Source organism: Brachyhypopomus gauderio, chromosome 3 (genome assembly GCF_052324685.1).
Source record: "Brachyhypopomus gauderio isolate BG-103 chromosome 3, BGAUD_0.2, whole genome shotgun sequence".
Taxonomy (NCBI): Eukaryota; Metazoa; Chordata; class Actinopteri; order Gymnotiformes; family Hypopomidae; genus Brachyhypopomus; species Brachyhypopomus gauderio.
The window spans coordinates 23,668,425-23,682,546 of NC_135213.1; the positions used below are offsets into that span (position 1 = coordinate 23,668,425).

At 46.9% G+C, this 14,122-nt stretch overlaps 1 protein-coding gene across 8 annotated transcripts in view; it reads left to right on the forward strand.

The window, feature by feature from the left end:
* Nucleotides 1-14,122, forward strand: part of pald1a (phosphatase domain containing paladin 1a) — a 44,754-nt gene that overhangs the window by 15,439 nt on the left and 15,193 nt on the right. For all 8 annotated transcript variants that reach the window (XM_077000534.1, XM_077000538.1, XM_077000537.1 and 5 more), the window contains exons 3-18: nucleotides 754-856; nucleotides 2,780-2,959; nucleotides 3,875-4,039; nucleotides 4,591-4,751; nucleotides 5,118-5,193; nucleotides 5,329-5,516; nucleotides 6,429-6,525; nucleotides 6,758-6,862; nucleotides 7,105-7,200; nucleotides 7,494-7,628; nucleotides 8,311-8,427; nucleotides 8,722-8,901; nucleotides 9,025-9,222; nucleotides 9,617-9,757; nucleotides 10,251-10,322; nucleotides 11,340-11,480. In XM_077000534.1, the coding sequence (XP_076856649.1) occupies nucleotides 754-856; nucleotides 2,780-2,959; nucleotides 3,875-4,039; nucleotides 4,591-4,751; nucleotides 5,118-5,193; nucleotides 5,329-5,516; nucleotides 6,429-6,525; nucleotides 6,758-6,862; nucleotides 7,105-7,200; nucleotides 7,494-7,628; nucleotides 8,311-8,427; nucleotides 8,722-8,901; nucleotides 9,025-9,222; nucleotides 9,617-9,757; nucleotides 10,251-10,322; nucleotides 11,340-11,480 (2,155 nt within the window). The remainder of the gene's footprint in view (nucleotides 1-753; nucleotides 857-2,779; nucleotides 2,960-3,874; nucleotides 4,040-4,590; nucleotides 4,752-5,117; nucleotides 5,194-5,328; nucleotides 5,517-6,428; nucleotides 6,526-6,757; nucleotides 6,863-7,104; nucleotides 7,201-7,493; nucleotides 7,629-8,310; nucleotides 8,428-8,721; nucleotides 8,902-9,024; nucleotides 9,223-9,616; nucleotides 9,758-10,250; nucleotides 10,323-11,339; nucleotides 11,481-14,122) is intronic.

Consider the following 14,122-nt stretch of genomic DNA (forward strand, 5'->3'; position numbering starts at 1 on the left):
TCATAAATATTAAAGCTGTACTATGTAAGGTTTATTTGTTAAAATTCATAGAAGGTGCATTACTGCGTTAAGAAACAACACCTTGCCCTTCTGTTACCTGCAAAGTCTGAAATCTTCATTCTAACATCTGTGCTTTCGGGTTGCATTTGGGCAGAGTATTTTGGAATGTGTCTGATATCTTTACGTATTAATGTCACATGAACAGGCTCAAAAAGAAGCTCTGTCTCAATGGGGTGTTTACTGGAGTAACAATAGCATTTCTCACAGTACTGATCTGTACATATAACGATAATATGTAATAAAACATTCATCATTTTCAACATTTTCTTTTCATTTTCAAGTTGCATATTGAGCCTGAATTAAAATATGTAGAGAGTACATGGGTGATGATGGGTAACTTACCCTAATGGAAGATTATGGGATTGCATTGGGCTCCCCTAAGGTTACATTGCCTCTTTTGACAGATGTGTGGCTAGCTAATAGCAGTCTTGTCCAAGATGTGGATATTCATCTAAAAAATGTGAAAGCCCCGCAAGTGCCTGTTGTTTCGGTAAAGCTTTCTACCGAACAGTAGCTACCTTCTCCTAGCTGATCTGCCCACTGTACTGACCACAGCAAATTACATAAACAGAAACATTGGTTGACCTGACACCTTAGGTTTAACCTAGAACCTAGCACGTTTTGAACAAGTCACCATTTTCCCAAACTTCCATAGTGCAGTTTTTAAATGAATGTTTCTGTGGGTATACTTAGGTATAACTGCAGGCAGGAGTTCCAGATTCACGATGACCTCCCCAGGACTCACTACAAAGTGGGCCGGATCTCAGACACCATGCCTGAACACTTCCTGGTGCAGGTACCCCCCCCCCCCCCCCCCCCACACACACACACACACACACACACCACATACATACACACATACACTCGAGATCAAAATTTGAGAACACCACACAATTTCCAAAATATCAAGGTCATTGTCTAGTCCTATGTGAAATCCTAACAGGAATGAAATGGAAGTATTTTTGCTTATTTCATAAATTAAATAATGCATTTGAAAAACAACACTGATCAACATTAGAGAACACTTACAGATATCTGCAAGTTATTTGTGTCAATCCGGTGCCTGGTGCTAATTTCCTTAATTATCTTGACAATCCCTATTTAACTGGCAGCCTAACTTTCCAGTTTTCATTGACTTTGCAAAAATGGTGAGACGTCTGAAGTGAGGCAGCTAGTCCAGATGAAGGCCAAAGGGGCGATTTGGGAAGGTTTTGGGCAGCAGGAGTTGGACCTCTCATACAGCTACATGGTAGAGTGAATGTGTGTATCAGAACCTTCAACAACACGTGGTTCCTTCTTTGCATCACTCAATCAGCCAGCAAGTTTCATGCAGGACAATGTCTTGGGAAATCGCCCCTTGTCACACTGCAACACGCGGTGTTGAAAAGCAGTTCCTAGAAACTGAAAGCAATGAAATGGCCCACAGTCCTGATCTAAACCCAATAGCAGACCTCTGGAAATGTTTTGGTGTCAAAGTTATGGCCAAGAAAACCACAAGTGTCACAGAACTGTGGAAGAGACTGGAAGAGGAGTGGACCAAAATCATACCAGAGCAGTGTGAGAGACTAGTGATGTCCTGTGGACACAAATGTGCTGAAGTCATTCAATGTAAAGGCCTGTACACTTCCTACTGATTACTGACTGTTGTAACCTTCAATAATTTAGTTGTAATCTTACTCTGTGCTACAGTCATTGCTGTTCATTATTATGATCAACACAATTTTTGCTAAATAAATGTTTTATGTTGACACTTTAGTTATTTTGTAAAACACTATTCTAGTGGCATGGTGATGAGCATGAAATAACACAATACAATAACACACAGTTGTTTTTGACCTTTCCACTCACCCAAAGCCACTTTAGTCTTTTTGAACCAGTGTTTGGGTCAGCGTGTCTTTAATGGAGCCCTGGGTATTTGGACGTCTGTAGAGAGATGTTAAGTTGAGCGTTAGCGCCTAAGTGTTGAGCCTTTGAAGTCTCCTCCCCTCTCTGCTGTTCCCGCAGGGGGCGGACCTGCTTTGTTTGGCCGTTAGTTTCTGTTTGTTGACATGTCGTTACGTGATGGGCTGGTTGGCGATGAGTTGGAAACGACTGTTGATCTGTCTGTCCTGTTATTTTCTCACTCTTTATAATTTGCAAAGAAGTCAAAAGAAGTCAAGAGCACTTGTAACCTTGAGAGATCCTGAGAGATTTGTAACCTTAAAAGGTCCTGCAACAGAAAATCTCCAAGATGGATTCCAAAGAAACAGCCATTTCACCTGAGCTCATACAAGTCATGTTTTTTCCATCTTTTTGTGCCTCTTTCATGTTTTTTGTGTTAATGAAAGTGCAGACCAAAACAAGTCAGTACAAGGAAATAAATAAACACTTCTGTGTGATATCTTCTAGTGCACCACTTCATATGTCAAAGGATTCTGACATTATAGCACGATGATTTTGTAGTTTATCCTGTACAGGTTTACAGTCTTAACTTATCTTCTATTTTACCTGTGTGAATGTCCTGAATAACTTATTGGACAACAGTCTTGGGTGAATACAACATTATGATTATTTATTTTTTTACATCCTCTACTATGACCCTTTTAAACAATTTATCAGCTTTCTCACTCTGTGTAAGCAAACCGCTTTTATCCCAACGCATCATCCTGTGACCTTTGACCTAACATGATTTGTGTGTAAGACAGAACATGGGACGTCATTAACACTAAAATCCACACAGGGTTCCTACTTCATGGTTCAGGATGTGTTCAGCAAGGCGGACGTACTCAACACCACAAACTCGTGCGGCGCCCCTAACTTCCGGCAGAGTAAAGGCAGCTACCCAGTGTTCGGCATGGGCCAGCCCAGCCTAGCTGGTTTCAAACAGGTCCTGCAGAAGTTACAGAGCCAAGGCAACGAGGTCAGTACTGTTTCCCAGAGTCAGTAGGTCTTCATAGGGTAAAGAGGGCAAAGGTGCAGAAAGTGTGCAGTGTGACACCTGCTGTAATGAATGGCCAATCTGGTTGGTGAGGTGAACTTGCTCAGGCTGCAGAATGTCTGTGAGCTCGCTCAGGCTGCAGAATGTCTGTGAGCTCGCTCAGGCTGCAGAATGTCTGTGAGCTCGCTCAGGCTGCGTGTTGTGATGAGAAGGTTCAGCATTAAGGACCAGATGGATCCACATGTAGCATTGAGAGTTTAAGAACAAAAACACCTTGCAAATGCACTTTGAGACTTCATCATGCGGATGAGAGGCTTGTGTTGCCTGTGTACGTCGAGGTGATTTTTGTGTGATTCTCCATTTATGAATGAATAAACTATATAACTTTCTCAACAAAAGAATAATAAATAGCTCTTTTCCAAACATTTTACTCTGATAAAAAGATAATAGATTTCTTGATTTTCACCATTTCACTCCCTCCCACCTGACATCCGTAGCATCGATTGTCGACTTAAAACCTGTTCAAACCTGTTCAAAATAGCCTATTCTCTGTGATTTACTCTATTGCCTCGTATGTTTTGTGTCCTTTGGTGCATTTTATGTTCTTTCACATGTTTTCTTTTATTAATTTTTTTTGGGAAGTGTCTTTGAGTGTTGTGAAAGGTGCTTATAAAAAAATTCTTCTTATTATTTACATATTGAGCAAAGTGGAAAATGTACAGTGTTGTACATTACATGCACAAAGAAATGTCTGAGCTGAATAAGAGTAGGTGTGACTCACTGGGCAGAAGTTATTCAACTGTTACTGATCTGAGTAATGATAATCAGCCTTCAGGCCATGAACTTTGTGTTCTTTCTTTGTGTCTCTGGTGTTCTGTCCTCTCTTCTCCACTAAAGGAGGTGATTTTCTTCTGCGTGAGGGAGGAGCCCTTGCTGTTCTTGCATTTGGAGGACGACTTTGTGCCTTACACCCCCAGGAGGCAGGAGAACCTCCATGAGCAGCTGCACGGCCTGAGCAGGGAGCCTTCTGTGGAGAACCTGGAGCTGAGTATGAGGAGGGAGGTGAGGAGCTGGACTCTGGGAGACCCCCACATGACTGACCCCCACATGACTGACCCCCACATAGCTGAGCACAGTGTGCTGTTGCACAACTAAGGAGAAGTGGAGGGAACGAATAAGAAGAAGCCTGTTAGTTTGGCTCCGTTTTGCTCAGACTGTGCTGGTGCTGGTGCTAGTGCTGATGGTGCTAGTGATGGTGATGGTGGTGGTATGGTCTGAGGTGACTGATTTATTTAAAATGGTTATATACTCCTAGTTCGGCCATCAGACACACCAAACCCAGCATGGTGTTGGACACAGAAATCAAATGAGCAGTAGGTAAAGAGGGGAAGGATTAGCTCAGTGCCAGGCTGCCTCACTGGGAATAATGCCTCACTGGGAATAATGCCTCACTGGGACTATAAATAAGAGCTCAGTAATTGCATCACTGACAGATGAGATTTTTGACCTAGTTGCACAACGTCACAGTATGGCAAACAGTGTGACGTGTAAACTTTGAGTTTTCATACCTTTTTGTGACGTGATCTTAAATCATTTGATGCATTTTCTTGCAGCTCCATGACTTTGCCAGGCTGAATGAGAACGTGTTCTACGTCTACAATGACATCGAGCATTTTAAAGACGAGCCCCACAAGATCAGCATCTCCAGTGAAGAGGATATCCATGTCACCGAGGAGGTTTACAAGAGGCCACTTTTCACCATGCCTGCATACAGGTACCTTACACACACACACACTCTTCCAGACTGAGAGAGCATACCCGGAGCCTAGAGCTGAGCAGCTGTGTTCTGTGTGCTGTTTAATGACTCATTCATTTGTGTTTGTCTTATTTCAGCACATAGTTCTCTAATCTTGAAAAGGGGTTTTATATCCCAGCTGTTGACTCTTCTGTAGGAAGAGTCTTTATTCATTTATTTAAGTACTGGATTTCTGAATTCATAGAAAACGTTCATGTCCCAGAGGGGGATACTTGATAAATGTATCTTCAGTTCAAACGCTGTCATCACAGGAGTTTTCATTTAAAGGGTTTAAAAGTCCAAGTGGGACCAGAACATGATTGTTATTGGTCAATTCTCCTGCAGGTACCACCGTATTCCCCTGCCTCTGGAGGGGGCCCCAATGGAAGAGCAACTTGATGCCTTTGTCAGTGTATTAAGGGTAAGGCTTAAGAAGAATTAGACTTTGTTGTCTAAGTGTGTTTGCTCATACAAGGAATCGGTCTTCCTCATGACTCCCGAAACCTCAGTGGTTCTCTTCAGTTTGTTGCAGATGTCTGTTCCCTCCCTCCCTCAGGAGAGTCCCTCTCTGTCTCTGAATCGGGACGTGTCCCGGCCTCTTCCTGTGCTGCTGTTCAGCTGCCATGTGGGTGTGGGCCGCACAAATGTGGGGATGATCCTGGGTACATTGGTGATGCAGCGGTTGGAGGGAGCCCCACCTCCTCCACCTCAGTCACCTCCACCTTCCTCCCCTACCGAGTCTCCGTAAGCCTGCACCCGTTCCCTGCACCCATGCTCTACTTTTCAGAAACATGCACGGATGAAAATGGCATATTTTATAAACCAAGTGTAAAGATAATGGAAAGAACAATAATATAAATCTGAATGTAGTATTGTTAAATCTGACTCTTATGAAGCAGTCTGACTAGTACTATTAGAAAACTGACTAGTACTGTTATTGGGCAGTCTGACTGTAGTAGTTATAGGGCAGTCTGACTGTAGTACTGTTATTAATATGACTGTACCAGTGGGTGTGGCTAAAACACTTGAAATCGTTAGGAGGGATGTCCCACATAATGTTGGTGATGTGTAGTTTGTCAGGTTTTCTTATTTTCATTTGCAATCTGAATTTTGTTTTTTAAATAAAACCTTTATGACAAATATGACACGATGCTGTTTAACAGTAAGACCATTTAGACAGAAGAAGGTTAAGAGACTATTGTTTAAATGCCTGAATGTTTATAAATATGTAATTATAAATCATGTGCATTGAATCTGTAGAACAAATAATGGGGTGGTTTGTATTTTTATGTTAGTTTGTTTTGTGTAAACCCTATAAGAGGATAGATAGCTCACCCAGGACAGTGTATAGGTTATTACTGTAAACACTCTCAGCACACATGTCAACGGCACTTTTTCTATGACTTTTTCTTTGAATTGACCTCATCTTAAATCACTGGCCATGAAGCCAACAGTAAAACTGTACACTTACCTCAGTAAAAGTAACACTTTTAAAATCACAAATGCTTGTAATTGGTGCAAAAAATGCTTTTTTGTATAGACCGTGTGTGTGTGTGTGTGTGTGTGTGTGTGTGTGTGTGTGTGTGTGTGTGTGTGTGTGTGTGTGTGTGTGTGTGTGTGTGTGTGTGTGTGTGTGTGTGTGTGTGTGTCGATCAGAGTTACAGAAGCAGTCGTATCTGAGCAGAAGGTGCAGTTCCAAGTCATCAAGATGCTCATCGACAAATTGCCTAAAGGTCAACAGGTCATGCAGGAGGTAAGAGGTCAACTATTATGATCTTGATCATTATTGCAATTATCACCACCCATTGTGGTCTCCATTACTGACCAGGCTGATAATAAACAGATGGTCTACATGAGGGTGACGTTGGCGGAGTGTGGGTGGATGCAGGAGGTGGTCACCCCTCTCTGTAGCGCTGGGAGATGCTGCTGTAGGATGTGTGCAGATGTCTGTGTGCTGTGATGCTTCTCCTCCCTACACCTGTCAGGTAGACCGAGCCATCGAGCTTTGCTCTGAAGTGCATGACATCAAAGACGCCATTTATGAGAACAAGAAGAACCTAGAGGCTATCGGAGAGGATTACCACACTCAGGTAGGTAGGTGTGTGTGTGTGTGTGTGTGTGTCCGTCCCCTAGAGGCTATCGGAGAGGATTACCACACTCAGGTAGGTGTGTGTGTGTGTGTGTGTGTGTGTGTCCCCTAGAGGCTATCGGAGAGGATTACCACACTCGGGGGGAGGGGGGGGGTGTGTGTGTGTGTGTGTGTGTGTGTGTGTGTTGGGGAGGTACACGTGTGTATTGTGTATCTCTAATGCTTTACTTCTCTGTGCTATAGGGCAACAGTAGTAAAGCGTATTTCCTCCAGAGGGCGCTGCAAGGCTTGGAGCGATACATCTATCTGATCCTCTTCAATGCCTACCTACATGAACAGGTGCACCAGCCTTCCCACTTTGAACTTTAACCTCTAGAATACACATGCAAGCTCATAAACACACACACACACACACACACACACACTCCATGTCCACTTCAGGACACACACACAAGCACCGATACAGTCTCACATGGTCCAGTGTGTAGAAGTTTGAAGCTGTAACTGTGTGTTTGTCTGGGGGAGTTTGCACTCCAACCTGTTCTACTATCCTTTGTTTTATTCCCCCAGTCAGCTGAAAGCAGATCTGTGCTTACCGCTCTGGTTTGTGCTTCTCTCTGGGTTTGCTGTAGTATCCACTGGCGTTCGCTCGTAACTTCAGCCAGTGGATGTGTGCCAATGCTTGGATCTACCGCCTCCTGGCCTGCACCAACCAATCAGAACTCAGAGCTCCTCCTGACCTCGTCACAAAAGGAGCCAGAGTGCTGGTAAGAGTGAGACATACCCAGACACGCACGCACAAGTATGCATAAAAAGAGGATTATTACAAAGAGACTTTTACTGAGATTATTACAGAGAGACGTTTACAGTGCCCTTCTGAGGTCCTCTTTGGTGGGAGTGTCCTGCTTTTGTATCTCTTCAGTGATGGCTTGGTTCTGTGGATGGTGTGGGAGTTTGGGGAATTAGTACACGCCCCCTATGCAAAGGCAGGTGCATGGCAATGTGGTTGTGTGTGTGTGTGGCTATACATGGCTGTATTTGGTGTATGTCTGTGTGTTTGGGTGCATACGGGCATGTATGGCTGTGTTTGGGCGCATATAGCAGTTTGGGCATGTTTGGATGTATTTGGGTGTGTTTGGGTGCATATGGGTGTCTTTGGGCATGTATGGGTGTGCTTTGGCCGTATGGCTGAGTTTGGGTGTGTGGCCGTGTATGCGTGTGTTTGGATGCGTTTGGGTGTGTTTCTCAGGTGCTCTCAATGCTTTACTTCACTGTTGGTAAACATACTTTCACATCCTTCACACCACACGTCCTCTACTTTGGAGATAATGATTAAAGCTACAGGCAGGAGTGTTTTAATGCACGTGCGTGTGTGTGTGTGTGTGTGTGTGTGTGTGTGTGTGTTTGGGGTATGTGTTGTCTTTGTGCGTGCGTGTGTGTGCGTTCCAGGTGTCTGATGAATACATGGCCCCTGATGTTCTCAGCACCATGAAGGAGATGAAGGTGGCCAATTTCAGGAGGGTGCCCAAAATGCCAGTCTATGGAATGGCCCAGCCCACATCTGAGGTAGGTACTACCACAGACTTCCCATCGAGAGGGTGGGGGTGGGGGTGGGTGTGTGTGGGTTGGAGGGTGGTGGGGTTGTAGGTGGTGTAACTAGATTGGGGTGGTAACTAGATCTGCTCAGATTCCTGTAAAGTTATCTCTATGGCAAACACCGTCTCCTATGTGGTAAACGCAGTCATCTCTATTCATTTTGCTTTTTATTCATCTTTTCAACCACCTTCACGTTCTCTCTCTCTCTCTCTCTCTCTCTCTCTCATGCACTAAATCTTTCTCTCTTTCCCTCTATGTCTCCAGGCGGTAGCAGTGGTGCTGGCCTACCTGAAGGACGAGCGTAGGAGACACGAGCGCGTGGTGTGGGTGAACCTGCGGGAGGAGCTGGTGCTGGAGGCGGAGGGTCAGGTGTTCTCGCCCCGCGAGCCGTCTCACCTGGAGCAGCCAGTCTCCCTCTACGCCGCACACACTCAGGACATCGAGGTCAGATCCAGCGCCCGCACCACCGCGCTGCACAGCCTTACCACCAAGCTGCTCACACGGCAGGAACGCACACATACGTGTGTGTGTGTGTGTGTGTGTGTGTGTGTGTGTGTGTGTGTGTAGAACCTGGAGACTGCTCTGAAGGAGGAGCTGCTGTCTGCTCAGAAGTGGCTGGAGGTGACCCTGGAGCAGGGCAGTCAGGTGAAGCTGTTTAAGAGCTGCCAGACGCTGCAGGACGTCTTCACCCAGCAGCAGCTGAGCCACCCCGGCCTGCACTACCACCGCATCCCCCTACCAGACCGCGCCGCCCCCAGAGAAACGGTAACACGCATGCATACATTTACATACTCACACACACTCATACACCACACTTACATGTGGTAAGACACATTGCTGTTTGTAATGGTGATGTGAGTGTAGGGTGCCCTCTAGTGGAGACCAGCAGTACTGTGTTTTGGGTTTCTCCCACAGTATGATCTCAGGATGTGAATGCAGACCGTTTGGTTGTATTTCAGGAATGTCAATCAATGACTATTTGCCCTTACAGAGCTGTCAATAAATTACTGTATATTGTCACAAAATCTGTAAATTTTTGAAAATTTGAAATATTTACTAGATTTATATGTTAGGAGTAATCTTTTGTAAGTAATAAGTTGTGATGGCATGCTTTAATGTGTGTGTGTGTGTGTGTGTGTGTGTGTGTGTGTGTGTGTAGGACTTTGACAGACTGCTGGAGGCGATGAAGAGTGTGCTAGCTGAAGACAGTCAGGCAGCGTTCGTGTTTAACTGTGCAAATGGAAAAGGCAGCACGACGACAGCCATGACCATCGCGGCTCTGACCCGCTGGCACTACAGCGTACGCTCGCTCCTCATCCTCGCGCCTCCCCGCCCGCTCCTCATCCTCGCGCCTCCCCGCCCGCTCCTCATCCTCGCGCCTCCCCGCCCGCTCCTCATCCTCGCACCTCCCCGCCCGCTCCTCATCCTCGCGCCTCCCCGCCCGCTCCTCATCCTCGCGCCTCCCCGCCCGCTCCTCATCCTCGCGCCTCCCCACCCGCTCCTCATCCTCCCGCTCCTCATCCTCGCGCCTCCCCACCCACTCCTCATCCTCCCGCTCCTCATCCTCCCGCTCCTCATCCTCCCGCTCCTCATCCTCCCGCTCCTCATCCTCGCACCTCCCCTCCCGCTCCTCATCCTCACACCTCCCCTCCTGCTCCTCATCCTCACGCCTGCCCACCACATCGCTTCACAGACGTGCTTTAACACAGTCCTCTCACACATCCTGCTGACCACTTTAACTTGTTGTTGTCCTGTGAGAATGTTCTAAACAGAAATCACCTTGTGCATTTCAGGGCTTTCCCGAGTTTGGAGAGGAGGAGATTGTGAGCGTCCCTGATGCCAAGTACACGAAGGGGGAATTTGAGGTAATGGTTCTGTCGTTTAGCAGACACTTTTACTCAGAAGGACTTGGTCATGACTCACCACAGTTCCAGGATATGAGGGTGAAGGGTCTCGTGAGTAGTGCGGCTTGAATTGGCAACCTTCTGGTTACCTTAACGAAAGAGTGAGAATAGAGAGAAGGTGGACAGTTTGCACTTCTAGGTATCAGGAATAATTCCTGATACCTTTGGTCTCCATCTGCTTTAAATATTGTCATGCATGTAGGGACTGGTCCATTTGGATGCAGACATCAGGATTTTAACTCTAATGTGGAAGCTACTGGAAGCCTGGAACACAGTAGTGCAGTGATGGGAACCTCCTAGTGGTGCTGCTGCGTACTGGATCACTTGTAGAGGTCCGCTGGCCTGTAGAGGAAGACCAGCAGGTAGCAAGTTGCAATAGTTGAGCTTTGAGATAACTGAAGAGACAAATGCTTCGTAAGTTACAGAGGAGAAACCTGCACATCCAGGTCCGAAACGCCAGTCTGGAGCGACAACCGCATGTCCAATTTCATGATGCATGTGTAGTTCCCCGGAGACATTTCATTAGTTCAGATTAATTAACATCTGTTTACGCCAGTGAGCCTTGTGTGCTCATGACCGCAGCTGTTTCTTTTCAGTGGGCAGCGGGAACATCACAGTGGGGATCAAACTAAAGTGGCATGTGGACACACTTCTTCTGGACAAACTTGTCTAGTTTTCTAGTGGCCACACCTCCTCTTAGCTGTCACTGTGCGGCCACACCTCCTCTTAGCTTTCACTGTGAGGTAATTAGCATACAGCTAATTAACATACAGATCATTAGCATAAAAGGCTGGGCCACTAGCTCCCCCTTCACATTGCAGCATTCAGCACACAGCTGTAGCACCTATTCACATTGGCAGGTGCCATGGTAACCTCGATCTCAATAAAAATAAAAATTTAAAATATTCATGTTGGGAAACATCTACACAGACACTATAACGTGTGTGTGTGTGTGTGTGTGTGTGTGTGTGTGTGTAGGTGGTGATGCAGCTGGTCAGACGTCTCCCTGATGGCCACCAAATGAAGAGAGAGGTGGACATGGCCCTGGACTCTGTCAGTGAGACCATGACTCCAATGCATTACCACCTACGTGAGATCATCATCTCCACCTACAGACAGGTACGGGGCACTCTTGACTTCAGCAGGTGGTATGTGGCCATGTGTGAGCGGGCCTGGCGCTTGTAGGCTGTGCTGCAGTTCCACTGTACTCCTCTAGGCAGCGCTGCCCTTCCAGGCAGAACTTAATGGTCATTTAATGGTTGGGGCACTGGTGGGCGTGGCCTGCATCACCAGACCGCCGCCTCTCTGCTACTATCTGTAAGACTGAAAGAGGCCTTTGATCCAGACTGGGAAAGGCTGTTTGTTCCCTTAAGAGTTTGAGTTGTGCTTCACTGTAATAAGAGGACAGCGTGTCCTCATAAGAGTGTGTGTGTGTGTGTGTGTGTGTGTGTGTGTGTGCGCATGTGTGCACGCGCATGTGTGAGAGGGAGTGCACGTGTGTGTAAGAGTGTGTGTTTGCATGTGAGAAGCGGATAGGCTGGGCTGTAAGCAGGTTCCTGCTGAATACTGAATGGTGCTCTGTGGAGAGTCACCCCCCCCCCCCCCCCCTCAATAGAGTCTGTTGTCCCACTTCTCTGTTTTCCTTTCATTCTCTCTGTATGTTCTTCTCTCCCTCTCTTGCTCTTTTCTCTCTCCTTCTGTCTCTGTCCCTCTCCAACCATCTCTCTTTCTCTGTCTCCATCTTTGATCTCCTCTCCATATGTGACTGCTGACACACCCTCATGGGTGGAGTCATTGCTTCAGGCCTGGGGGGGTCAGATTAATGGAAGTGCTATGAGTGAGTGGGCACAACCGATCCCCTGAAGCTCGGTGCAGCTGTGTGAGGATGAGGAGGGTCAGAATCGTTTCCAAGACGCATGGGATCCAGTCCAGCTGACCAAGCTCAAAGCTCTTACGAAAAACGCATTCTGACTTCCTTCATCTTCCTGCATCACATCTATTTTAATATGTGGGGCTATCCGGACGCCCGAGCATGCCCCATCATACTGGTCCAGGATTGCTGGAGAGTCATGGTAACCGAGCTGGGCCCAGATGGCTGATATAACCGTGCTGTGAAGGCCCTAATGGTTCATACCTTCTGCTGGACCAGTGGAGAATTCCTCAGATGGAGAAAAGCAGTCTGTGAATGTCATTTGCTCTCTGAACTCTACCTGGGACGCCTGGCCGGCACAGACTCCACAAAATGTAAACTCCATAAAGATCGTTCTTCTTTTTCTCTGCCTGCTGTTAATAATTGCTCCCCTGACTCCTCCCCTGTGTGGGTACGGGAGGGGTGTGCTGTGGGTGGGTTGTTTGAGGGGTGTGTGTGTTTGAGGGGTGTGCAGTAAGTGTGTGTGTGTTTGTCTTCCTGGCTCAGTGGGCTGGCTGCAGATATGAGCTCTTCAGGAGACTCTTGCGCTGAACCTGCAGGGCCTGGCTCCACACTGCAGGGTTTCCCAGGGGCCAGAGCAGGGGCCAGAGAGGCACAGGGAAAGGAGCACCCTGTGAAGCAGTGAGGCCTGAGTAGCCCAGCGTGCCCTATAGGATGGCTGTTCCCTATAGAAAGGCTGTGCCCTATAGGCAGGCTCTCCTGGTTTGGATGGCGCAGTGGAAAAACTTCAGCAGAAAAGGGAGAATGTTAAGAGGAAAGGTAGCCGACGTCACCGAGGAAGGGGGTGCGTGGGTGGGTAGAAAACCACAAAAACTGTTCTGCCAGAGACATGTAGAAAGCCAGGGTGGTGTGTGTGTGTGTGTGTGTGTGTGTGTGTGTGTGTGTGTGTGTGTGTGTGTGTGTTGAGGAGGGGGCGGTTGTTCTCCAGACTCAAGGACTCCACACACCACCTCAACAAACCACTAGCAGTCCTTAGTCACACCCGTGAGAGAGAACGAGGGAGGGAGGAAGTAGAGCAGGGTATTTCTCTCTCTTCTTTTTTCCAGGTCTCCCACAGACTGAAGGCAGCAGCGCTATTTGCGTTGGATGTCTGTGAAGGAAATGTGGTGTGTGTGTGGTGGGACGGGACGGCACAGGTGCTGCTGGAGTCCGTTATGCCAGTCCTCAGTGACCCGACCAAGGCCCTGCTCCACACTGTGTCTGGGGATCTCCACCTCTCCAATGTCAGTGCAGAGAGATGAGATGGAGATGAGAAGATGAAGGCCAAGATGCTCTGGGTGATGAGCTGTGCTTTGAGACCAGGAGTGACAGTTTAACAGGATTATATTAGGAGTTTATACATCATCTATAATGGGAGTTGGGGGCCAACCCTGACATCAGCAGACTCTTGACATAGAGCTGAGCTCTCATGATTGGTTGCATGAGTGATGTAATAAAGGAATGCAGTACATCCCACCTACTCATGAGTCCTGGTTATTTAATTGGCTAGAATAAATTGACTGACGTGTATGTTAAATAAGAAGGCGGGAGGGCTGAGAGGTGTTTGTCCAGGTTATGATGTTATCTGTAATAGAGGCTTTTTAGAGTCTGTGATGGATGCTCAGATATATCGTATCTTGGAGAAAAAGCATAACAGCATTTGGCATGTGCAAAGTTGCAGCATTTACATAGATACTGGAATCAGTTTCCTGGTTGAGAAACTTCTTAAACTTGAACATATGAGACATCCTGATCTCAGCTGACTGGAGAGAGCCACGACTGAGCAGGGGTGAGACCACTCTGGAGTGAGACCACTCTGGGCTTAAGCTCTTGACCTGGTTTATTTTGCTGC